Consider the following 26,144-nt stretch of genomic DNA (forward strand, 5'->3'; position numbering starts at 1 on the left):
ACATGGGCTGGTCCTGTGTGGCCCCCCCCGAGGGCACCTGCCCACAGGAGCTTTCCAGGGGCAGAGTTGGGGGGGGGGTCTGGCTGAGTGTCAGCCTCCATGTCTGTGGCCCAGTGGGTTGTTGAGGGTGGAGATGGATTCAAGAGGGGCATGCACATTTCTCCGGCTCTAAGGCTTTTGCACAAATCCAGACGGCACTGTTTCCTCCTGAGTGGTAGGCAGAGTCCTGGGGTGTGGCTCAGGGCTCCCCAATCTGGAGGACTTGGGGGACAGGTCCCTGGGGCTGGAAGCCTGAAAACCCAACTGAGGGATAGGGTGAGGGCCTAGGGGTCTGGCAAGTCCGATCGACCAGCGCTGGGGCACACACCCCGGGGGACTGATTAGCGGGAGGCATTGGCCTCATGTGTGCCTGGCTCATATGGGCTTTCTTATAGGATTTGGGGCATGACCACTCGGGATCCCGGGCCAAGCCCAGGTGGCAGCCCTGCAGGCCTGTGCCACCAGAAGTGAGTTCACTGGGGATTTTCTGGCCAATTCTCATGAGCTTTCTGCCCAAATCGACAGCAATTTGGCCCAAAAACTCGTGAGAAATAGCTGACCTTGTGCTTCCATTTGGGCCACGTGCGTGCCAAATGTTTGGAATGCTTTCTTGCTAGGTGCGTGTTGCAACCATCCGGGGCCACGGGCTGGGCCCATGCGGCTCCCCTGAGGGTTCCCACAGAGACAAGCTCCCTTGGGGGCAGAGTTGATGGAGAGGTTAAGGCTGACAATCAGGCCCTGGATTTGTGACCGGGGGTTGGGGGAGCCCTGAAAGCAGGGTTGGCCTTAGGAGGGCATGCAGGTTTCTCTCACTCTGAGGGTTCTATGCATCTCTGATTGGCATGGTTTTCTCCTGGCTGGCAGGCAGAGTCCTGTGGTGTGACTCAGGGGTCCCCAATCTGGAGGGCTTTGGGGCCATACCTCTGGGGACAGAAGCCTGAAAATCCAACCTAGGGTTTGAATTAGGGCCTAGGGGCACGGCAGGCTTGATCTGCCTGCGCTGAGGTGGTATTCCCCAGGCGACTGAGATGAGGGTGGGGGTCAGTCGGTGCATCAGGCTCCGGGTTTGTGGCCAGGGGGCCACTGAAGGTGGGGGTTCCCTCAGGCAGGGCATGCAGTTTCCTCCTGCTCTGAAAGTTCTTTGCAGCTCCAAACAACACGGTTTCCTCCTGGGTGGCAGGCGGACTACTGGTGTATGGCTCTGGGGTCCCCCATCTGGAGGGCTTGGGTGCCAGGTTTTTGGGGACAGAAGCCTGAAAACCCAACCTAGGGTTAGGACCTGGGGTATGGCAGGCCCGATCTTCCAGCACTGATGTGGGTTCCCCAGGCAGCTGAGTAGAGGGTGGGGTTGGCCAGTGTTCGAAGACAATTCGTGCCACTCGTGTGTCTGGTATTTAGAGCACTTTCTTACAGGGTTCAGGCAGCGAACACTCAAGAGGACCGCGGGCCTGGCCTGGGTGGTTCCCCTGAAGCCCCCAGCCCTGGAAACAAGTTGGCTGGGGGTTTCTAGCAATCTCACAAGACTTCTGCCCACTCAATATTGTTCTCTTGAAGTCAGAGTATTAGTTGTTCTGAGGACACCTTGATACCGTAGTGTTAAGTGATCAGCCATAAGTAATGTGAGTAATCTACTTCTTATAGCAGGAAGAAACATTAAAATAGTACAACGTATTTACTAACTGAACTCCATACTTTAATAAAAACCTTGGCAATTTTTTTTTGTTGTTGTTAAAGAATTTATTTATTTGAGAAAGATAGATAGCATGAGAGAGCATGAGGGGAAGTCAGAGGGAATAGCAGACTCCCCATGGGGCTGGGAGCCTGATGTGGGACTCGAACCCAGGACTTTGGGATCACGACCTGAGCCCAAGGCAGTTGCCACCCATGTACCCTTTGGCAAGATTCTTAATATTTTTTAAAATCATGGCTGTCACTTTGTTTATTCTCTATATCTATTCCTAAAAGTATGTTGGCTTATATTAGGATAGAATTTTATATTCTTTCATCTTTTTTCTATATTGTATTTTACTCATTTAATTGTAGGATTATTAATTAAGGAAAAGTTCTGATCAAAACTTACCTGTAATTCCATCCACATTACACTTGAATTAAAGAATATAGAAAAAATATTTTTTCATTAATATTACCAGGCATATCAACAGTGTGATTTATTTTTAGTTATGTAATGAAAAAAATACTTGGGTGTAGATTTTTTTCAAAAATGATAACCATGACATGATGAAATGGTCATTAAAATATCTCTAGATTTTGCTTTTTTATAAAAATCAGTATTTAGAATTTCACAGTGAAGAGGTCCTAAATTCTTCATACATGAAATTATATAAAAATAGAAGACATAGACATCTTTAACTCTTTAATCCTTTGATTAAGCAGCAAGCATATCACTCTTCCAGGCCAAACACTGCTTAAACAAAAAAGAAAATTAATGACGTGCAAAATATTTACAAAATATGCAAAGCACACAATAAGACATCTCACTATATACATGTGTCATATTACTAATGAAGCTCAGATTTTTTTACTGTGTGCTCTAGTGTATGTAAATCAAATTACAGCACATCCCTCAGATACAGCATCTTGGCCCATGGCTGGGATAGAACAGATTTGTAAATGAATCATAATATACTTAACAGCTAGACAGATGCTGGAGCTGACCAACACACCGACTTGTCCCACACACTGTATATTGAAGATCTACTGACAAGAGACAAGACAATAAAAGCCATATAGTATGCACGTATGCAAGACAATCTAAGTACTTTAAAAAAATGCTTTAGATATTTTAAGATATATAACTCCCCCCTCCCGTGGCTTTTAAAGTAAAAATAGGTATAAATTCTTGAATATTAAGAATTTTATATCAGATTTTTATCTAGTTACAATCCAGGGGCAGGAACTTTTTAAGATGATCCAATGAGAAAGACAAGATACACCCTGGAAAAAGTTTGTGCCAGAACATAAGGTACTTATGAAGAGCAGAGCTCTAAACTTCAAAATTAAAACTAATCAATGAATTTAAATCTAATAGCTCCTTAAGGCGTTAGAGCCAATGGTAGGAACTATTTTTCCGATATTGGGAATATAGGACTTCTCAAAACATAAATCAAGGGCCTTAGATGTTGACTATTTCGTGAAGTAGTTCTAGATCTGATGAGAATATGAATGTGCAAACATTTAGCCTTAAGTTCCACTAGTATAGTAATCTAAGTGATCTCTTTGCACAAGTCATGATTCCAATATGAAATCACTGTATCAAAAATATTAGTAACACATTGTTGAAATACTATTACTTGTAAAATATTCTTTGTAGGTGCTTAATGATTTATGTGTTCAATTAAGACTTGAGATGTTTTCGCTTCTTATAAAAAAGGGGTCTCAGCATTTTAAGTTAACAGCACAATTGTGACAATATACTGATGCATCTTTAGATAACACAGAACAAATTCTTCAATTTATTTTACGAAATAGTGTTGATGATTTAACCCTAAACCAAACCCACTAGCACAGGTCGGCTGCAAGGAAAACACAAATGTATCCAAATAGTACAATAGAGATTTATCAAGAAAACATCCTTTATATTAAATGCAGACCATATTAATAAGTATGAGGGCAATTTTAAGTCAGAACCTAAACACAAAAAGGGCATTGTAAATAAATGCTTCCATAACTATCACTATCTCCACGTAACTGACAAAATATAATTCTCTTCTAAAGTCCCCAAATATAGGCAACTACTAGTTAAAAGCAGATAGCATTTTAAAAAATCAAAATTAACTCCATTTTCAAGGAACTTAAAGACACTGTACTTCAACAAATCTGTATGTAAAATTATCACGCCAATCCTCTTATTACTTATAGATGACAGGTCAATGACCTTTAAGCAAGGACTTTGCACTAGGACCCTAAAGTGTAAGTTAAAGGGTTAGTAGGTTCAGTACATTCTTTGTGGTTTCATATAATTGCTTTGCAATTGATTAAATTGCTTTCTTTTAAAGGAATGTATTAAAATTCCTTTAGAAAAAAAAGCAAGATATTTTGAAAAAAGGGATACGCACTAAAATTTTTTAAATATGCATTAAATGAACATATGTCAAAATCTGAAATGCAGGCTATTTATTCTTGTACTCCTAACATAGGAAAATGTTATTAAAAATTAAATTAAGGAAGAAAGAAAAAGTCAAACATCCTTAAGAAACTTAAGGAGTTTTCACAATTCCTAAGTCAGTATTTCTGTACTAAGAGCCTTGACTATGAAGAGGCAGAAATATAAAGAATCTCAATAAAATAAATATGGTAAAAACAAAACAAAACAAAATCTATATACTTTAAGTATATAGAATACTTAATCTCCTTTTGTTCCTTTTATGAGATCATGTTGCTGAACATATACTCTAGAAAGGAGGCTAACTGTAGGCTTTTTGTTGTATAACATTTAGTTTGGTTGCACAAACCAAAAAATGTCCTAGACATCCACTTAAGCTAGCCCCCTGCCACAGAACTAGTTCACAGCCTCAGTATCAAGGAGGACTGTTCTCTTTTGCATCAGTCTGATGAGCCCTGGTCTAATGATGGGGTGAAGAGTTACTGTAGCTCTGTCCAGTTTAATTTTAGTGCAGTGAGGACTGTGAATCTGTCTGAATTCCGATAAGTGACGGTGGCTGTTGACCACCAACCGTGGACAACACTGGTCTTGGGTTTAGACGGGGCGGCAGAGAATTAGCAGGGCGAATGAGAGGTGGTGGAGGCTGATTTAAAGTTGGCCGGGGCTGGATGAACCGAGCCTGCTGCTGGAGTGGAGGAGGCTGCCGGTGAAGAGCAGGGGCAGCAGGCAGTGTTGGACGAAGAAGTGGTGGAGGCTGGTTCAGAGTGGCAATGGGGGCTGTTGGTGTTGGAGTGGATGATGGGGCAGGAGGTGATGGACCCAGAGTCCGAGGAGCCTGTGGGGTCTGTGCCTAGAGGTGAGGAAACAAAAATACATGTATGAGATGAGCGTTCCTAATGAACTGAATACAATATAGCTTGGGCTGTCACAGGAAAAACAAAACAAATCAAAACAAAACAAAAACATAACACCAGTGTTTTTTTTGGAAGCACAAGCTTCTTTTATTTTAAACAAAACAAAACAAAAAACCAAAAACTGAAAAAGCAATGAAGCTACCAAACAGGCATCTTTATTAGTAATCAGCTTAACACTGGAAATAAAAATAAGACTATGAAAGAACAATACACTCTCCATTCTTCTAGGATCAGAACTTAGCATGTCATTAGGACTTAAGAGTCACGAGAGAGGCACCACTGAGTAAGTGTATTGTCAACCTTTCATGCTCATTTAGCTAGTCCTCTGACAAATTAACCTTACAGAACACCACACAAAATGATGATTCCTCAACTCATATTAGCTCAAATTCCATACACAAACACACCTCCTCTTCTTCATCAGTGCTCTTCCCTGATGGCACATTAGAAGCAATTTTTGTCTCCTCCCCTAAAGTAGAAGCATCACCATTAGAAGCCTGGGTTCCTTGTTCTGCTTCCCACTCCTGCAATACCTCCTCTAAGTTAAACCGACGCCTGTAGTTTACAAAGAAGTTCTTCACTTGGCCAACAGTCTTGTTGCCAATTACATCTGCAATAGCTTGAAAATCTTTACCATATTTGCGGACACCTGGAAGGCAAAGTAAATAATACACCTGTGAAGGATCAATCAGGAGAGCTGTGTGTACTATACATCATGCACACACAAAAGATACCAGCAATGAAAATCCTTTCTCATAAACTCTGCTCATTTCTCAATTCTGAGATAGAGACTAAGATATCAGGGTCACAGATGAAAACTATCAATTATGTCATTTCAGCGAGCCAGCCACTTGCCTTCAACTGAACAATCAGAAACTTACCATTTTTTACATACTCAGTTATTTTCTCCAATCCTCTCTTGAACTCTCAAATACAGTCCATTTATTGTAAAGCATTGAATTCTTTGTTCCATCCTCAATTCCACATTCATTTATTTCCCTAGTAGCCAGTCACCTAAATTTGAGCAACACCGTTTGTAAACAAAACTGAATGGGAATGAGCCATCTGTTTTATCCCCTCAATGGATTGAGTGGGTGGTCTTAGAGTTCCCCCATTAAGAAAAGCATCATAATTTTGGTTTTAATACCAGCTTCAATTGGTTTTCTTGCCTAATCTCACCAGGGCACCAATGAATAGAAATGAGGTAAAAAGAGAATCATGACAATGTGATTCGGCAAAAAAGGGAAACTATTTTTCAGAGTTAGTTGGATTTCAACTCCTCTAACAATTTCAGACTGTGTATGAGGAGGAGTCTTAGCTGTACTTTATAGCCTTAAGAGTAAGGTTACAGTAGTGACTACATGTACTTGTGTTTATCATCACTACCTTAAATTTAATGACTGTACATTCAGTTATTTGAGAATCTAACGTTTTGTAATGGAAATTTTATTGGAATGAAAGATTGATATTTGATTTATCAAATCAATTGATATCAATTGATTTCAATTTGATTTATGAACCTGGGATAGTCAATTATACTACAGAATTTGTAATGACTTTATATGATCAGATGGATAATAAACTGCTCTTAAGGGAATTCTAAAAGGATGTTCACTGACTCATCATTTAACTCAAAATATAGAAGGTGTCAAAAGTGTTGATTTTACAATTTCATAACTGTTTAAAATACCAGAAAACACTCATTAATTAGAGATGAGAAAGGGAAAAAAATGATACTTATGATACTAAAAAGTCTATAATATAACCTAAGCAACCAGAATCATGGGAATTTAAATAAATTCAATATGTATACAATCATAGATGAGAGAATATAAGGGTATGTTAACACCTCAGGAGAAATGCTAGATTCATATCTTACAGATACCCAATTACCTTAAAGCATCATCAGGATATGACAAAATTCTTGTTTTTAATTTCTGCCTTTATTTTATATAGAGAATTTGGGAACGAGTAATCTCTTGCTTATATTCAACTAGCCAGGCTTGACTACGGGGAGTGCTTTTATCTTAAAGAGCATTTTGACATTAAGCTGTAATGACTTTTACTACAGAGTTTGGGGTCTGTAAACTGTGCTCATCTGCTCTGTTCTCAAAGGGAAAGACATACGCATGATAATAAATTATGGCACATTATTTACATTATTTAGCAAAATAAGTTCTTTTTAAATCCATAAGCTGATTTTCAGTTCAAACTCCATAACTGAGTAAAAATTCTAAGGGTGACCAGGTTCCACTAATTCCACATCTGCAATAAAAATCCAAGGTTATTTCATATCAGGAATTATTGCTATATATTCAAGTACTTCTCTACTACTTATATTCTGGAAAATAACAACTCATTTGAGATTGCTGTACTGAAAAATAACTCCTAATTAGAAATCAGACACAGAGTTCTATCGATGTACTATTTTTTACAAGGAGTATGTAATTTATATTTAGAAATGACCGAATCTACTGAATACATGAGTTTGGAAATGAAAACTTCAAATAAATCTAAGATTAGTTCTTCTGTATTATAGCAAGAAGTCACATTAAGATGGACTCCAAATACGAAGACATCACAATCCTCAGAACACCTATTTGTTTAGCAAAATATATTATAAAACCTACCAGTAAGTTGTCCCCATGTCTGATTCCATTTTATTTTCTCTTGTTTAAGGGACTTGATCTTGTTAGCAACACTGCTGCACTTCCAGAATTACAGACCCCCAAATATAAACTACTTCCTACTGGAACCTTAGTTTTCCCAGACACTCTGAATGTCAGGGATTTTTTCTAAGTCACCTAGGTTCTGAGTCACCCAGGTATGTTTATCATTAACTCATGTATGCCATATAAACTACTTGGTAAAATCTCAAGGCTCAGACCATACTGCAGACTTATGTCGTCTGGTTGAGGATCCCACTGGTGTCCCAAGAACACACAGGCCTTCGGGGATGTTAATGTGCTCAGCCTGCAGGGTGGCAGGGCAGGGTCTGGAATAGCTAGAGCTCCTTGACAGTTGTTTCTGGACAAGAGCAGTCTCATCCATTTGCCCTAGTGTGTTGTGACAAATTTCATAGTTTTTTCTGTATGCCATGAGGTGAGAAAAGTTGGGAAGTACTGTCCTATGAAATATAATGCTTAGTGCACAGGAAGCGCTCAGGAAATAGGACTGACTTTTCTTCCCCAAATCACAAGAGTCACATATAGCTAACTTCGTTATCACCTTCACACTTCCCATGATGCTGGTTCAACAGCATATTTTGTTTAGAAGGTGGAATTCTTAATTCTATACTGTGGCTGATAACTAGGTAAATTCTAGTGAAATACTAACTGAAGACTTAACTGGAACAGCTCTTTCAGAAGAATCCCTAGCTAGGCTTCTGGAGGAAAACCTAGCAGGGTAGCAATGCAGAGCAACTCACTTTAACAACCCAGGACATCAGAGCTTACTTTAGTTCCAATTTGTACCTGCAAGAAGGGTGGTCTACTGTTTTTCATAATTTACAGTAAGTAAGGCCATCTGATTGCTTTATCAGCAAGGCTGAGAATCAACATAGTGATTAAATCTCTTTCTCTTCCTGAAGATGTAATAAAAGGTCCATTTGAACCATGGTTTTAAATTAAAACTTCCCAGGTTGGGGCAAAGGTCAGTTTTTAAAGGTTAGTAGAATGAAATTTTAGAAAATCCTGGAAGAGTTAAACTGTAAATATCCCAGGAAAAGGAAAAAGTGTTTTCAATCAAATTTTGAAAGTTACAATCAAACAACTTGGCTTCTTATGCTGGCAGATGATACCTTATAATCTTTTAACATACACTTTTAAAGTTTTGTTTGGGAATTAATATAAAATCACATTTTATAAAATCCCACATTTCCCAAACAGTATTCTTCATCCTGCCCAACAAAAAAACCCACACATTCATATTTTTAAAAATTTGGCTAGTAAGACTAACTTCAGGAGCATTTGTAGTATGGTGTTTTCCAACTCTGGACATGAACAATAGACTTTCTTCTTTCTTTCTCCTGACATAGAAGGGATATATCTGCTTTTGGTATGTTCAAAAAGTTATTTTTAAAATCTGATTTGGGGAGTGCCTGGGTGGCTCAGTGGGTTCAAGCCTCTGCCTTTGGCTCAGGTCATGATCCCAGAGTCCTGGGATTGAGCCCCGCATAGGGCTCTCTGCTTGGTGGGAGCCTGCTCCACCCCCCCACCCCACCCCCGCCGCCACCTGCCTCTCTGCCTACTTGTGATTGCTTTCTCTCTGTCAAATAAATAAATAAATAAATATTTTGAAATAAATAAATAAAATAAAATCCGATTTGGGGCTACCGCCCACCCAAAAAAGTAAAAACATTACAGTGGCAAGCTGCTTCTAAACAGTAAATTTTGGGGGGGGGGGACATTGTTTCCTGTTTCTCATATAACAGTATTTCTTAAAGTGAGCATGTACTTAGTATAACCAGGAAATCTATTTTTGAAATAAGAACACAGTGACATCTAGAAACTCCAGAGATGTCGTTCTTCCCAATCAATAAGAGATTAATTTTAAACTCAAACCATTTGGGAACATGCATTTCTTTCTACCTCCTATAAATCTCTTCAAGAATTCATATTAAAGTTAAAAAAGAAAAAATCAACAGCAGTGTAAGGGCTAAAAGTAGAAATCATATATTCTCTTTCTAATATCTAGCTTTTCTCTTCCGAGTCTTGTGTTCCCATCATACTTGTTATAAGTTAAATTCCATCACATAAGATGCTAGAAATTTCGAATCATGAATTATCTGAAGCAAGTGTATCAGAGAGCTGACAATTATACTTCTGGGTCTCCATTCTTATGATACCTGTTATAATGGAAGAAACTCTCTAAAGCAAATGAGTGTTTTTTCAATGGAAAAATATGAACTTCCTGATCTCCACATTTCCTTTTAATTGTTCATGTACTGGTTTACAATCCCTATGTTTTAATCAAGTGCCAAATCATTCTCCCCTCCTTTAGGAACCATTCTAGCTTTTTTCTTAATGTATGAGATAAAATTAGAAAGAAGACAGTTTCTAGGCTTGCAACCTAAAAATGAATGAAATGTATAAACTATAGGAAAAGAAGGTAACATTTAACTGTGAAAGAATAACTGACTTGAATGTATTGTTGTCACTTACTGTTTCATTATGAAAGGCAGACAATATGGTGAAAAAACTAAACTAAAAAAAAACTAAACTAAAAATTAAAGCTGATATCTTGATAAAACTGGAAAAGTTTCTTGTTGTTTACCCTAAAATAGCACTAATATGTTATTAGAGAGTGTATTATTTTTTAGCACAAATGATTATGAAATAAATACATTTAAGAGAAGGCCAAAAATAAATATTGTTTACCAGGCTTCTGCCCCTCTAAACTTTGAAGAGTCAATGTTTTGTACTATCATTTAAATGTATTATTATTTTTTCAAAATATTAATTTGAAAATATTGTTTCATTTTACATGAAAAAAATACACCCAGAATCTAATTTTTTTCTTAATTCTTGCTAAATAAGAAATGTTTATCATATGAATATCAAGATTGATTTTGGGGTAATTTCTAAAAGCACTACAAATTAGAAAAGATATATTTATATGTATGATACAAGCTATAAACAGAGATATCTTCATTAACACATATTGTGAAGACTATACTTAATCGCCTGTTAACCAATCCGTTATAATAGAAAACTCAGATACTTAAGGCTGGCACAGATTACTGAAAGTATAGAAATACCATTCTTAACAAGTACTTTTCAGATAGAGGTTTAAATTAGGCACATTTATAACATCCTACCTGGGGACTCTTGCAGAATGCTAATGAAGTTATAACATAGTTAAAACTAAAATTCAGAACTAAAATTAATATAATAAAGTGATAGAGTACATAAGTACAAACATTCCTGTTTTGGTCTGGGCATGATTCCCACCATTCCAAATAAGGGAGAAAGAAGGAAAAATAATTTTTTATTTATTTAAATATTTATTATTAGAGTAACACTTATTTAAATAGTTATTATTTAAATGGTAGTATTTAGTTAACAACAGTATTAAGTAGATGGGGAAAAAAAGAAGGAAATATATATTTGAGCCCTAGGAAATGATCCTAACATTGTATGTGGTTTTAAATAAAAAAGTTTAATAGTAAAATTGTAAGTGTCACTAATGACACTAGAGTATGTATTTCTCTCTTCAGGTCACTCTAATAGTCAACTATGGCAAGATTTAAAAAGGCATTTAACAAATGAGTGTTAAATCAGAATATATACAGAATATGTCTTAAATATAAAGTGCTTATAAGCTAAAATGTTACTATCAAAACTTACATGATCTACCGTTTTGTAAAACTGAAACAGTGATAATAATACCATATAAAGTTTATCACAAATAAAGATTAAAGAGAAGAAAAAACAAAACAACTGCCTGCTAGGTATTTCTGGACAGCAAACTACATTTAAAATAAAAACTGCAGTTTTGTCCCTTAACCACACCGGGATTCAGGTACATATGACATTACTATAGATTATACTATTTATAAGACACACTTCTGAGAATTATATAAATGTGTGGGCCCATTAGCAAAAATGGCACTTTTTAGTTTTCCCTAAAATAACTATTTTGGACACAAATAGCTCTATACTGTTTTATTTTATGTAATGAACCCCCTTCCCAGAAGAAAAAAAAAAAAAAAGAAAAACCCTAAAAAACCCAAAGTGAAACAAAAATTCCACATACAGAGTTAAAATAAAGACAGTAACATATCAAGAAAGTATCTTCAAAATCCAAAGACCATGTATATTTCTGTACAAATTACTTTCTAAAGGTGCATAAGAATATTGAATGTATCTCAACAGGGAGGAAATGTTTGATTATATCCATAAATATTCTTTTAATATTTATAAACTGAGATAATGTCCACATATACAGCTCAAATTATACATGTAAATCTTTCCATTGTCCCTTCCCCTGAATGCAGCTCAGCATAATATTCGACCCAGGCATAAGATTCCATAGTAGTGTTGCAGAACAAACATGAATGCTCTAGAAACATTAGCCCAGATTTTCCTAAATGAGTCTCTCCAGAAAATCATTTCACTGGGATAATTTTCATATTAGAGTACAAGATTGATATACTAACTTTTATGCAACTGAAATACTGAAAATCAGGGTTAAATTCTATAGGCTACACACACACACACACACACACGGATGGACAGAAACACAGGTGTTACACCTATAAAAGCAATGCTTCCCCAAATAACTATGTTAGAGCTCTAAGTCATAGATCTAAATATGAAACAGCCCCTGAAAATACCAGTTGTTTTGTTGTTGTTGTTGTTTTTATTAACAGGGAGCTTGCATTCATGACCCTAAGATCCAATCACATGCTCTACCAACTAAGCCAACCAGGCGCCCCTACTCATTTTTTACTCTAAATTTTAAAGTTACTAATTTTAAAACAGCTATTATTGAACATTATAAACTAATTAAACTTTGTTCTCATTCAGAAACAGTTCCACAATTACAGATGTGCTCAATGCACACTCCACCACCCTGCTACCATAGGATCAAGTATTTATTCTGTTCATGAAATGACTGTTTTGGGCTGTATAGGCCAACGAGAAGGCTGCCATCATTCTGATGGCACTGTCCTGTGACAGTTTCTAATCACACTGGTAGGGTAATTCTCACTCACTCTAGTCCAAACTGCCGAGTCCTCTATTAATCTTTAATTACATTACTCTTACATCCAAATGATAACCTGCACATCCTTTTTGAGTTAAGTATGTTCTCTGTGTTTGAATAATTAGAAATATTTTTCAAAGTATAGTTATATGTTTCATAGGAGCCCAACTCACATATAGTTAACTACTATAACCTACTATATATCTAGGTTAACTAGATAAAAAAAGCTATTAGTACTCAATACAAGGACAGCTCAGGCAGGAAAAACCAAATTGTAGACCAAACTTATAATTACACAATCAGCCCTGTAGATAGTTTATCTTGAATGGAAAAGAAAAAAACAACAGGAAACAAAAAACAACTACAACACTGAATAAAAAATATAAAGTTGGCCCTTCCTTAAGTAATTCAAACATGAGACAATCCAATCTACAAAGCGCTCTGCCATATAATTCAACAAAGCATTCTAGTTATATCAGTGCATTTAAAAGGCTTTATGTATATTTTTCAGTGTCTCTCTTAACTCTATTATTTATATATATATAATATAAATATATATGAATTTATTTTTAAAGCCAAGTTTCTAAGCATTCAGTGGCACATCTCTTAAGATACACTGAAAATTAAGTATATCATTAATATTTTCAGTACCTGACATTTATCATACAGAGAAACACTATTATACAGAACAATTGGATAAACCAGAAACACGTTATAGTTCATGCTTTTAATGATGAGGGTTATCAATGACTAATATAGTAAGAATGAACCCAACTGCAGGAAAACTGAAGCAAAGGCACACTGAGACCATATGACTTGTTCAAGCTTGTCATCACCATCACTGTTAAGGCTGAGAATGTTTTACGTACTGTACAGGACCCAAAATGTATATAGGCTCAGTAAAGTCACACCCACAAGAACAAAACAGAATTCCTGGTTTTCAGGACTTTGTGGTAAACATAAGTGCCCTTTCTTGATCCATTTCTAAATGAAGGGAAGAACTATGGAAGTCACCTTTCATGACAAGTTAAATAATTAACAATAATAACTGCTTATCTTTAATATACCTTGCACTGCTAGAAGCTGCTCCTCTGTGGTCCAACGGGCATTAATTTTCTGATTTGACTACAAAATTAAAGAGAAGTTTCCTAATGAGGATATGAAGACAGACATTTTTCCAAAGTGCTTATTTTTGTTTAACTTTTCACCAAATCATAACTTTCACCAAGACATGAGATTACTAAAACTCTGATTTACAAAGATCCTGTTTTTAATAAGGATTAAAAAGTACGTTCTGAGTTACCTTTTACCCACACAAAAAAGATAATGAAAGGGAAATGAACCAGTTTGGGAGAATGAAAAACATTCACATTTATACTCAGGTCAGAAGCATTAAAACTGAGAAAATCTATTAGTCATCCATTTTCCAACTACAATGTTCCTATCACACATGGCAAGTGTTAAATTAGCCTAGTTTTAAACATTCAAGAGACTTGATCTTCTTTAGAGAGATCTGTGACTTGCTCTTAAATTTCTTCTCTTCACATTTTGATTAAACCTAACCTTTGATTAAACCTAAACCTAACCCAAAACCAGTGTTATAAATTAATACAGAACTGTAGCTCAGTCCTAATTCCTAAAATATTTCTCTAAATTTCTGAAGCAGAAAGTGACCCTCTATAAGAATAGATTTTTCTCCCTAAGGTCTCCCCACATTTCTCCCAATATTTTTGTTTAAAAAAATCCTAAGTTTAAGACTTTCACTATGGTATAACTACAATATTAAACACCAAATCAAATTTCATTAGTGCATACCCACTGATTAGTGCAAGGACCACTGGCAGTAGAGGGAGGGACAGAAGTCTAACAGCCTACAGAGGTTTACAGAAGAAAGTGCCCAGATAAATTTGCCTGGTGTAATACACAGATAGGCTGGGCAAAACAAAAAGAAAGACTTCCTTTGAGAACAAGTGTAGGTCTTATCTCACGTATGGTCTTAGCAATAAGTTTCTACAATACACAGAGGTTCTAGGAACATCTACTTTCTCACCAGGGGGAAGAGGTATAAAAAGTCAGTATTCAGAAGAAAGAATAAAACAAAAATTCAAAATTAGAAAAAAATTATTAGAGAAGAAAGGAAAAAGTTTTTTAAAAAACTGGGATAAATGAGGAAAAAACCTAAATCAGAAAGCACCGAATACCAGATGATGAGATTAAGAAGAGAGCAAGGCAAGGCCAGGCAGACAGTAGATAAAACTCAACTTGAGAATATCAGCGATGAAGCAAAATGCAAACATTAAAAAGGTAAAGAAAAAGAGGGGGCTATAGGCTATAAAGAAGCACTTAGAGGCTCCTGCGTGGCGTCTGCCTTTGGCTCGGGTTGTGGTCTTGGGGTCCTGGGATCAAGCCCCACATCAGGCTCTCAGCTCAGCAGGGAGCCTGCTTCCCCTTCTCTCTGCCTGCCTCTCTGCCTACTTGTGATCTCTGTCAAACAAATAAAATCTTTTAAAAAAATTAAAAAAAATAAAAGTAACATGCACTATGAAAACTTACTTCGGCTTATAAGCAAATTAAGAGACAGGATAGAAGCAAATAGCTATTAATAAAATTAAAAGTTCAGAGTATACTGCAGATTCAAAGATGAGAGGGAAAAGTTACAATGACTAGGCCAGGGAAGAGGGCCAGCTGGAAGGGATAGACACGGAGGTGGGTTAAAGAACATGGTAAGTTTCTGAAATGCAAAGATCAGGAGAAGACACACCACGTATGGGCAACAACAGGATCAACAATTAGGAAGAAATGATAAATAATGTCTGGAAAGTTGGTGATAGTTTAGTTAAGTATGAAGTGGTCCTTACATATCAAGGTCAATGAGTTCACACTAAATTTAATAAGCAATAGATTTTTGGGGGGAGGGAACAGAGGGAAAGGGTAGGATTCTGATCAGAAGAAGACTTTAAGCCTGGAGAGCTGGTAGAAGAGTGGTGCTGTTAAGGGCCTAAGACGCTATGAAATGCTGATTGGGGAGGTGCAGGAAGGCAAGACTGAGGTGACTGTGGTAACCTGGGATTCACTGACAATGAGGTCAGTCAGGTGGAGCTCGGGATCCAATTGAGGCTAAAATAGATTCATCTATGCAAACACAGCTTTTGAGGGTTTGGAAATGTTTATGAGGGAAAACAATGGAGTCATATCTTACTTACATATAAAGTTCTAAAATCTGCCTATGAATTAAAAAAAAATTCTTTTAAATCCAAATTACTAGTGCAATGTTCTTACAAAGGTGGTCATGGACACAGGCACACGATTGCTTAGTAGGTCCACACGGCCAGATATCTCTCTAGCACTGAAATGGACCAAGTCTTTCAGTTAATCCCAGATGAAGCTTTGGTTGAAATTTAAGGTAGTACTGAATGAAAAACAAATACCTATTTAAATACTAGAATTTCAAGTCAAGGAGACTGCTCGTACAGGAGGCCTGTTGAAGCTAAAGCCTTCTAAAGAAATAGTGGATTCACAGTTCTGGCCTCTATCAGCTTACTCTGCAAGGAAACACTTGATAAATGGGAGTTGAAGCAGGATTGTCCGCTCTACTCTACTTGCTATTACTAAATATAACTCCGTTTTACCTAGCTTAATATCTGCGGTTGCATTTGTGCCATTTAAATGTACATATGATACAATTTTAGTATAGTGAAGTGATGAGCTTGTATGTTTCCAAAGAGAAGTGAATTTTGAGGATTAAAGCTTGGAGAATGCTTACATTTACACATAGAAGGGAAAACTACAGCTGAAAAGGGAACATAATAGTTACAAAGGACATCCCCTCTCAAAAGTTAAAGGTAGAGAAAGGTTGTCATCTACGTCAAGGCTGAGAAAAAGGCAAGAAAAATGAGTTAGAGCTGTGGAATTTGATCATTAGCAGCACTGTTAGCCTTCAAGCAGCAGCCTCAGTGGAAAAATGCAGGGAGGAGGGTAGAAACTGCAAACTCTAATTCATTAGAGTCCGTATGACAAAATAGAAGCAGTGGAAGAAAGGGAAGACTGAAGGTGAAATGGGGTCAAAATTTTTTAAATACGTAAGATTCCTTCAAATTACTGATTTTTCTATTCTCTTTTAAACCCAAGAAACTTTGGTAGAGATTTGTCTAACTTACAGGAAGGACAACTAGGATGTATCTCAGAATTTAGAATTGTGTAGTTGTTATGGTTAGCTAGGTAGTATGACTGAGAACATTTTTCTACAGCAAACCCCAGATGGAAATACTGTTCTTTTTATCATACTGTTTCTTTTTATCATAATGAAATACTAATCTAAACTAAAATGATCCAATATATAACAGTTATAAAACTAATAATATAAAAGGCTCCAAAGAGCCTTTTAGAACAATTGATGACATCCCTCGTGAATTCGGCATCTTTACTGCATCCTTTCCCTACTAAATTAGTCCTCTCATCTTTCCCATTTTTGTCAATAGTAGATTCACACTATCTTTGAGTTGAAAGAATTAGAAAAGGACACCAAGTTAAACCTTCCATCCAACATCCTTAATGAAAGGATGTCACCTACCTATGCATGAAAACATCAAAAGATGAGGAAATTTCTAGCTCCAAAAAGCCCTCCTTTTTTAGTTTCTTCCTTCCTGGTTTCATTAATCTCCTTGTCCCTTGTCTCCTTCCTACCTCCAACCAAAACAAATCAAAGCATAACCCCACAGGCCACCACTCCCCACAACACTCTTACATACTTTCAAATAGATAGATTATTTCCTATTTTGCAATGTTCTTTGGATTCATCACTAGCTGTCCACTCCTACAACCATCACCTGACTGTACCCAAAATGCCTTTTACCATTTACTTTATCACTCACATGCTTAGTATTTTAGCAGCTGTAAAGTTTCCAACTTAGCCTGTATAATACTTCCTAAAATTAAAAATTCCCATTATATCCTTCCTGTACGGAAGAAACTACAGGGTCTTCACATTTGAACTAATTTAAAAGGAAAACTTCTCTTCCTAGCTCTCAGACTTTCACACTTTAGCCCTTGCCCACTGATTTCTATCATAAAGAAGTCCCTGTTGAACTCAATCCTGTTAACATCTCTCATTTACCACATTCACTCCTCCTCAGCGTCCAACTTTGCCTTCCTAAGTAGACAATACTCTTCATGAAAGAAAACTGTTTTACACCTCCATTAAACTCTCAGTGGTAATCAGCACCATGATGCGCACAGAAGTGCTCAGGGAATGCCCCTTGACTGATTTTCTCCTTCATAGGATTTATATGTATTTTGAATATACTGTTCAATACCAAACCATTGTTCATATTATTTCTTTTCTTGTCCTTTTTATATGTGCAAAACTCCTACTCATCCTTCAAACCTCAGCTGAAACATCCCCCATTAGAGAAGTCTTCCCTGATTATTCTAACAAGAATGAGTAATTACCACTTGTTTTCCTGTAGCTTTTTACTTATAAATCTATCACACAACTTTAATCAGTTTGTCTTATTCTATCTAGACAGTTCTTTTTTTAAGGCAGATGGAAAAATCTACCCAAATTTCCCATAGTGCCTAAAACAGTGCCTTACATGAAATAAGTGAACAATACTTATGGGAGTGAATAAACTTTCTTCACCAATTTTTTTCCTAAGGGAAAAGAACAAATATAACCAAAAGAGTAAGTAAAGCATCTTAGTACCTGTTTACTTTCAGTTGAGTTACATCACTTAGTAGCCTACTGTTCTAATGGTTAATGAAATTTCTTTTATTACATATTAAGCAGAAATTCTATCTAACCTAAAGAAAAGGTGATCGATTACATGATTTTTCAACGGCATTACTAAGACTGTTAATTCAGTATTTTGAAATAGATCTATTCAGGTTATTTTTCCCTGCAAAGCAACAGATAAGACATGATAAATATAAATATATCCTGTTTTCTAGATAATAAACCTACATATATTTTTCAAGTCATAGGAGTTCAATAAATCAACCTCAAACTAATATTCAAACTTCAGTGTATGGATGGTAGAGTGTTAAGATTCTGGTTGTTTCATTTGGATCATTATTTTTAGAAAAACTCAAAAGATGTCATATATGTCTGATAACTCTAACCACAAACCGCATTTAAATGTGAGAAATAATACACAATTTTGCTATTAAATGAAAACTTACAGAAGTAAGAGTGAGCAGGAAATGAATCTTGGACTCCATCTGGATTCTAAGACTGTGAAATATAGTCAAAATTTCACTATTTACTAGATTTGATGTTGATCAAGCCAGTTAACCTCTCGGAGGCCCAGAGGGATTTGTCATGTAAAATAGTATTTGCTTCATCTACTTCTTGGAATTTATGTGAGCATCAAATTAGATACCATACAGTTATGTTATTGCACTTTCATGTCTTACTTTTATGTAATGTTAATGAGTGAAGCTATCCTTCCATTTGTTTGGAAAATTTGAGGTTAGAATCATTGTTTCCTTGAAAATTTGGTAGATTTTCTCGGTAAAACTGTCTGGGTCTAGTATTTTCTTATGAAAAAAATGTTAACTGTTCCTTCATTTTATTTAATGACTATAAATTTATCAGGCTTTCCTTCTTAAGACAATTTTGGGAAGATATATTTTCCTACAAATTTCTAAGCTTTGTTTAAATTTTTCAATTTATTGACATAAAGTTCTTTATGGTAGTCCCCTATTTTTAATCTCTAATATAATTTTTTAATTTAATTTTTTAAGTTACAAAATTACAGTCATTTAAAGCTTTTGGATTTTATGCATCTTAATGCATAGATATGAAATTTAAATAATTTTAATATAAAATTTAAAATAATTTTTGTTATAATAATATAAAGTAGTATTCTTTGTATTACTATCGTTCAATAAATAAAAATGTCACTTGAATGTTTGTCAGTTTACTTGTGGGTTTGGAATGAGATGGTATATTACTCTATGTATATTTCATTCTTTCTCATTATCTAACCTTCGTGAAAGAAACCATTCAAAACAAAACAAAAAAACCCCAAGAACAACTTTATTCCTAAGGATTCTTCCTTTCTGAAAGATTCTAATGAGTGAGACAACCTCTGGTGCATTCGTTCTGAAGCCCTCCCCGCAACCTTGCTGCCCTCCCCTCAAGCCCCTCATGCATATTTCATTTGTAGATATTTCAGGCAACTTGTGATTGGGGGAACAAACCCTTAGGACCAAATAAGGATTATTTGATTATTAAATATAAAAAAGGCAAGTCCAGGATATGAAGCACAGCATACAAATCTTAAAAAAAAGAAACAAGAGAAAAGATTTACAATAGGAGCTTCTGTGAAAAGACTTGATTGGAATTACAGGCATTTAAGTACTCCTATAATTATCGCAAATATCAAATATATATTAGGTTTCAGAGGAAACAGAGGGAAGAATTGAGAAAATGGTTAATCTATATCTCATTCTTAGATTTCAAATTTCCAGGGACAGGAGTACAAAAATGTTAATTAAGTCCACATACTAAAATCCTCATTAAAAATCTGAGTCAAAAGACAAATACCTTAAAATAAAAAAACTGTTAAAATTGCTAAACGAACTCTTTTTCTTATGTTCTTTTTCTTGCTGTGTTACAAATTCACATAGGTAGGAAAAGGCTTTGAGCAAACACTGCTGCAAACCCAGAAACATACTGGTTTGCTCATTAATTACCTTCCGTGTTCATGTGCACTGGGCCTATCTGTATAGCTGTTTTTCCCTACTTACTTTGCTTGATATGTATTGCTAACAGCAGGAAAGAAATGACTTCACTTAAATCATTATTCAAATCTCAAAAGACTATCTAAATAACAAAATAGAGACATGACAAATTACCCATGCTATGGTATCTTCAAAGTATTAACAACACATGTGACCCAAATAGTAAATACTGGATATAACTCAAAGAATAAGGTTTCACCATACTTAGTCACATACTCTTCAATAACATACCTCAGGAGGTTTGAATTCTTCAATTCCACCTTCCATTTTCTGTTTAAGTGCACTGTTTACTTGTTTAGCATTCTGAACCTTCAAAAAAATAACCCAAAATATGAATCAGATCTCATTCTTAGGTAAACATATGAGTACTCAGTAAGTGAAAAGGATATATACCAAATCCATCTTAAATTTTATTTCAGGAGGACAGACAATTACATTTTACCACACTTGGGCCACACAACTAATACCCACATCAAGAAACTATATATATTAACTAATTATATATACATATAACTAATATATCTCTAGCAGGCCAATAAACAGTCTACAAATTATAGTATCTGAGTATTTTTTAACAATGTCTGTTATAAGACAAATGGTATACAGAGGAATTAAATTCCATCAATACTGCTCATTACTATAATGTTTTAATAAAAATAACAATTATCCCAATAAGAATAATAATGATGCGAGTGGATAGTATTAGGTGTTTATTAGGTTAAGCATCATTGTTGGTACCTCACATGTAATAAATCACTTAATTCTCACTACTACTTTGTTAAGTAAGTATAATCAGTTCTGCTATAACCTGACATAGGCCTTCTCAATAATCACCCTACTAGGCAAAATTGCACAATAAAAACCACAGGACTTATGGGGAAACAGAGCCTGGGACCCAACATTGAGAAACTTCATCAGTGACAAATAAAAAAAAAAGACAGGAACCTCATAAAAATGATAGCAGATTTATGCATTCTAAATAATAAAGAAATTTACAAAGACTACAATAAAGATGGCACTTTACCTTGGAAAAGACCTCAGGTTACTTATAGACGTGTCAAATAATTGCACCATGTGAGTTACTGGGAAATGGTAGGAGAAGGGTTATTCGAAATCAAATGAAAAATTTTAACGCCAGCTATAGATGTGTGTGGTTCATAACATATAGTGAATTGAGAGAACTGGTACACATCTGAAGTATTTGGATATATACTCAGCGAGATCAGTTTTCCACTGATAAAAATAAAATATAAGCAAATGCAAAATTCACATTACACTCAAATTGTTCCCTAGTATATTAATTGTGTTGGAACAAATTCATGTTTTCAAAATATTTTCAAAAAATTTCATTATAGCAGAACTGACTCTACTTTTACAGTACCCACTTTACAGATGAGGAAGGCAGGGCACAGAGAAGTCCAGAAATGTTCCCTACGCAACAGACAGATGCGGCAGAACCTGAATGTGAACCATGCCAAGTTTTTTTTTTTTTTTTTTTTTTTAAAGATTTATTTATTTATTTATTTGACAGAGAGAGAGAGATCACAAGTAGGCAGAGAGGCAGGCAGAGAGAGAGAGAGGAGGAAGCAGGCTCCCTGCTGAGCAGAGAGCCCGACGCGGGACTCGATCCCAGGATCCTGAGATCATGACCCGAGCCGAAGGCAGCGGCCTAACCCACTGAGCCACCCAGGCGCCCCCATGCCAAGTTTTTAACTATCATTCTACTAGCAATATATTAATCTTTACCTAGAATATTAAGGATTAAGATTTTTGTTTCTTCATTTGTTTACATGCTTTTCTTAGTTTGTTTTTTTCCCCCCCTCCAGTACGAGCAATCAAATATTTATAAAGTGACTTGTGAATTTTTTTTCTCAAGAGATTTTAACACAGCTAAAATGTAAAAATCTAGGTTGATTCAAATGTAGTTAGTTGGCCAACCATGTTATACACACAAAGAAAAAACATAAAAACGTAAATTCCTTAAGGATTTCACAGATTAGTGGGGAGATAAATAAATATAAAAATAAAAAAATATAAGTAAACAATAAATATATGTATTATATAAAAATATATAAATATAAAAATGTAAAGAAAGCTAAAACACCTAATGTAGACTTGGAGGGAGAGAGAAAAGAGAGCAAATATTTTGTATTAATGTTAACACACATGGGTAATAGGGAAAATAGGGTTAAGTTCTCCAAAGGAGATGACACCCAAATTTAGTTTCAAAGGATTACAAAGAATTAAGCAAGTAGGGCGCCTGGGTGGCTCAGTGGGTTAAGCCGCTGCCTTCGGCTCGGGTCATGATCTCAGGGTCCTGGGACTGAGTCCCGCATGGGGCTCTCTGCTCAGCGGGGAGCCTGCTTCCCTCTCTCTCTGCCTGCCTCTCCGTTTACTTGTGATTTCTCTCTGTCAAATAAATAAATAAAATCTTAAAAAAAAAAAAAAAAGAATTAAGCAAGTAGGCAAGGTTTGGCAGGAAATGCCTTTCAGGCAGCAGTAGGAAGAGTTATGCTGGGACAAAACAGGCAATTTGAATTCTGCCTAAAGACTGAAGAAAAGATTTTATTTATTTGTTTGTTTGTTTATTTATTTATTTGAAAGAGGATGTGCACGCATGCAAGGAAGAGCTGAGGGAGAGGGACAAGCAGATACAGTGCTGAGCGTGGAGCTCATGTTGGCCTCAATCTCACAACCCTGAGATCATGATCAGAATGGAAACACTTAACAGCTTCAAGACTACTTGAAATCTTTTTAAAGATATTACAGGCAGGGACGCCTGGGTGGCTCAGTTGGTTAAGCAGCTGCCTTCGGCTCAGGTCATGATCCCAGCATCCTGGGATCGAGTCCCACATCGGGCTCCTTGCTCGGCAGGGAGCCTGCTTCTCCCTCTGCCTCTGCCTGCCATTCTGTCTGCCTGTGTTCGCTCTCTCTCCTTCTCTCTCTCTGACAAATAAATAAAATTAAAAAAAAAAAAGATATTATAGGCAAAGTGTTTTATAAGTTCTCTAAAAAGAAAGACTGCTATGCTTTGGAAGATAGGAATTGTGCACATGTTCATTGTTCAACTCAAGGCCAAGCATTCAGTCAAACACCTACTATATACATTAGAGAGCCTGGTGTCATAAAAGCCAAAGAAAAGGAATTCCAAGAAGGAAGAAGTGGTAGTCAGTGTCAGATATTAATGAGCAGTGACAGATTCAAGAAAAATAAGAACTAAGAAGAGGGCACAAAACCTGGCAATTTCTTAATAAATAAACTTAAGATAGCTTTTTCCAGTGGTAGAACTGGGATGGTGTTTGGGGCAGAAATTACACCGGAAGGGTCAGAGAATATGTGATAGTAAGAAAGCAGAGGAAGCTAAAATGGTAGGTATTTATTCAAGAAGTTTGTTGGATAAGAAAAGAGAAATATAAGAGCTGTTTGGGTGAATAACCAGGGTCAAGAGATAGAGAAATATGAATGTTTGGGATAGAGAAAAACTATCTTGATCCCATAGTATACTGTTGCAGGATTCTTACATTTTATATAAGGTAGTATAATATTAACTCTAAGGATAACATTGTAATACCTAAACAAGGATGATATGGTAGGCTGAAGATGCATACTGTAATCCCTACAGCAACTACTAAAATAAAAAATGCAAAGGGATACAGTTGAAAATATAAATATGATGTTACACCTCTCTCTAAAATCCATCAGTGGTTTCTTAACTCACAATGAATTTTAAATTTAACAAGACCTTTTGATCAATTCCTATCTATCTCTGCTGTAACCTGCTAAAGGCAAGTAGAAATTAATGAAGAGCTTCAAAATGAATGATTTTGATCATACCAGTATTTTAGGAAGATACCACAGATAATAATGTGTAGCATGGAGCTATAGCAAAAGTGAACAGCAAGGAAAAGCCACAAGACAGTTATTGTCAGGTAAGAGGTTATAAACACCTGAACAAAGGTAGTAGGGATGGGATTAAAAATAAGGGGACTAATTTAAATAAAATTTCTCAGGTACACTTACATAACTAGTTTACTACTTGGATTTCTGTGTTGGGGATGTGACAATAAGGGATAAATCAAAGTGGATTCTCATGTTTCAACAGACAGGGAACAAAGAAAAACAATCTTTTAGGGGTAAGATGAGATGCCTAGCAGGTAGCTAGAGATACAGCAATACAGAACTTGGGAGAAAAGTCACAGCCTGAGAAGTAGATTCAGAAGTCACTGGCATATAGTGTAAGACTGCTTGATACAGACCAAGAAAGCACAGACTTAGAAAAGTTACTAGGTCTAAGGGATAGGGAAAACAACAGAAAGCTATCTGTTTCTGAAAATGAGAGGGGAAAAAAATGAGTAAAAAGGCCAGTGACCAAAGAGCAACCATTAGCTGAGTACTTACTATGTGCTATGCACTGTCGTAAGCACTTTTCATATATTACCTGTTTAATTTCTCCCAAGCATCATATTATCTACATTTCAAGATGAGGAAGCGGAGTTAAGAAGAATTAACCAGATACTAAAAAGAAATTTAAAAAATAAATAAAAATTAAAAAAAAAAAAAAGAAGAAGAAGAGTTAACCAGCTCCCCCAAGGAACTAGACAATGTAGGGCGCCTGGGTGGCTCAGTGGGTTAAGCCGCTGCCTTCGGCTCAGGTCATGATCTCAGAGTCCTGGGATCGAGTCCCGCATCGGGCTCTCTGCTCAGCAGGGAGCCTGCTTCCCTCTCTCTCTCTGCCTGCCTCTCTGTCTACTTGTGATTTCTCTCTGTCAAATAAATAAATAAAATCTTTAAAAAAAAAAAAAAGGAACTAGACAATGTAGCTAAGGTTAAAATTTACATTCACTGACCCTAGATCTTGACTCTTAACCATGATTAACCTGATTATGATGATGATATATTTATAATACCATGGCAGCTACTACTGGTGACAATGAGGAGGATGAAGAGAGCAGCCATTATTCACTGAGTATTCAAAATGTGCCAGATCCAGCTCAAAAATCTGCCAATAACATCTCAACCAACTCCTAACAACCTGCAAGAGAAGTATGAGTATTTTATCCTTAATTTCATAGGTATAAAACTGAAGCTCAGAGAAATTCTATTATTTCCCAATATCACAGAGCTAACCAGTAACAATGCTGGGATTCCAATTTAGAATAGACAGAGGCATCTTGGAATTTGGAAACAAAGTAAATTTTAAAGAGTGGAGCTTATGTAAGTGGGTAGCTGAGAAAATCCGTAGAAAACTTAGATTACTGAAATGGATGAACAGAATAGACAGAATTATTAAAAATGTGATTTTTATAGACTACCTGACGCTTTAAAGAGATCAGCTCCATGTCCAGTTGCCGCAGGATGGTGTTGGCTGCATTGGGACTACAGGAAACAGCTACCACATCTTCCTGGGTTAAATACATGCCCTTAGGGGGACGGCATTTAGAACGCTGAGAATGATGGCGGTGTTGTAAACTCTGATACTCTCTTCTTCCAAGTCCAATCTTGCTGGTTTGGACAGGTTGCTCAGTATTACCCTAGAAGAATAAAGACAGTTAATAGGTCATTATGTATAAACCAAAGAAAGCCTATTACTGGAAGTATCTGCTACACTAAGTACACCT

General features: G+C 36.2%; 1 protein-coding gene across 6 annotated transcripts in view; it reads right to left on the minus strand.

Annotated features, from left to right (window-relative positions):
• Positions 1 to 2,400: 2,400 nt before the first annotated feature.
• The window catches only part of RCOR3 (REST corepressor 3), a 52,309-nt gene continuing 28,565 nt past the window's right edge, over positions 2,401 to 26,144 (minus strand). For 2 of the 6 annotated variants that reach the window (XM_044267463.1, XM_044267462.1), the window contains exons 8-12: positions 25,839 to 26,057; positions 20,758 to 20,835; positions 13,851 to 13,908; positions 5,484 to 5,725; positions 2,401 to 5,012 (exon numbers count right to left, since the gene is read on the minus strand). In XM_044267463.1, the coding sequence (XP_044123398.1) occupies positions 4,668 to 5,012; positions 5,484 to 5,725; positions 13,851 to 13,908; positions 20,758 to 20,835; positions 25,839 to 26,057 (942 nt within the window). In that variant the 3' untranslated portion in view covers positions 2,401 to 4,667. Of the gene's footprint in view, positions 5,013 to 5,483; positions 5,726 to 5,957; positions 6,091 to 13,850; positions 13,909 to 20,757; positions 20,836 to 25,838; positions 26,058 to 26,144 lie in introns of those variants that run through there. The other 4 variants (XM_044267466.1, XM_044267465.1, XR_006386660.1 and 1 more) reach the window with 3 other exon arrangements.

This window comes from Neovison vison, chromosome 10 (assembly GCF_020171115.1).
Source record: "Neovison vison isolate M4711 chromosome 10, ASM_NN_V1, whole genome shotgun sequence".
NCBI classification, from domain to species: domain Eukaryota; kingdom Metazoa; phylum Chordata; class Mammalia; order Carnivora; family Mustelidae; genus Neogale; species Neogale vison.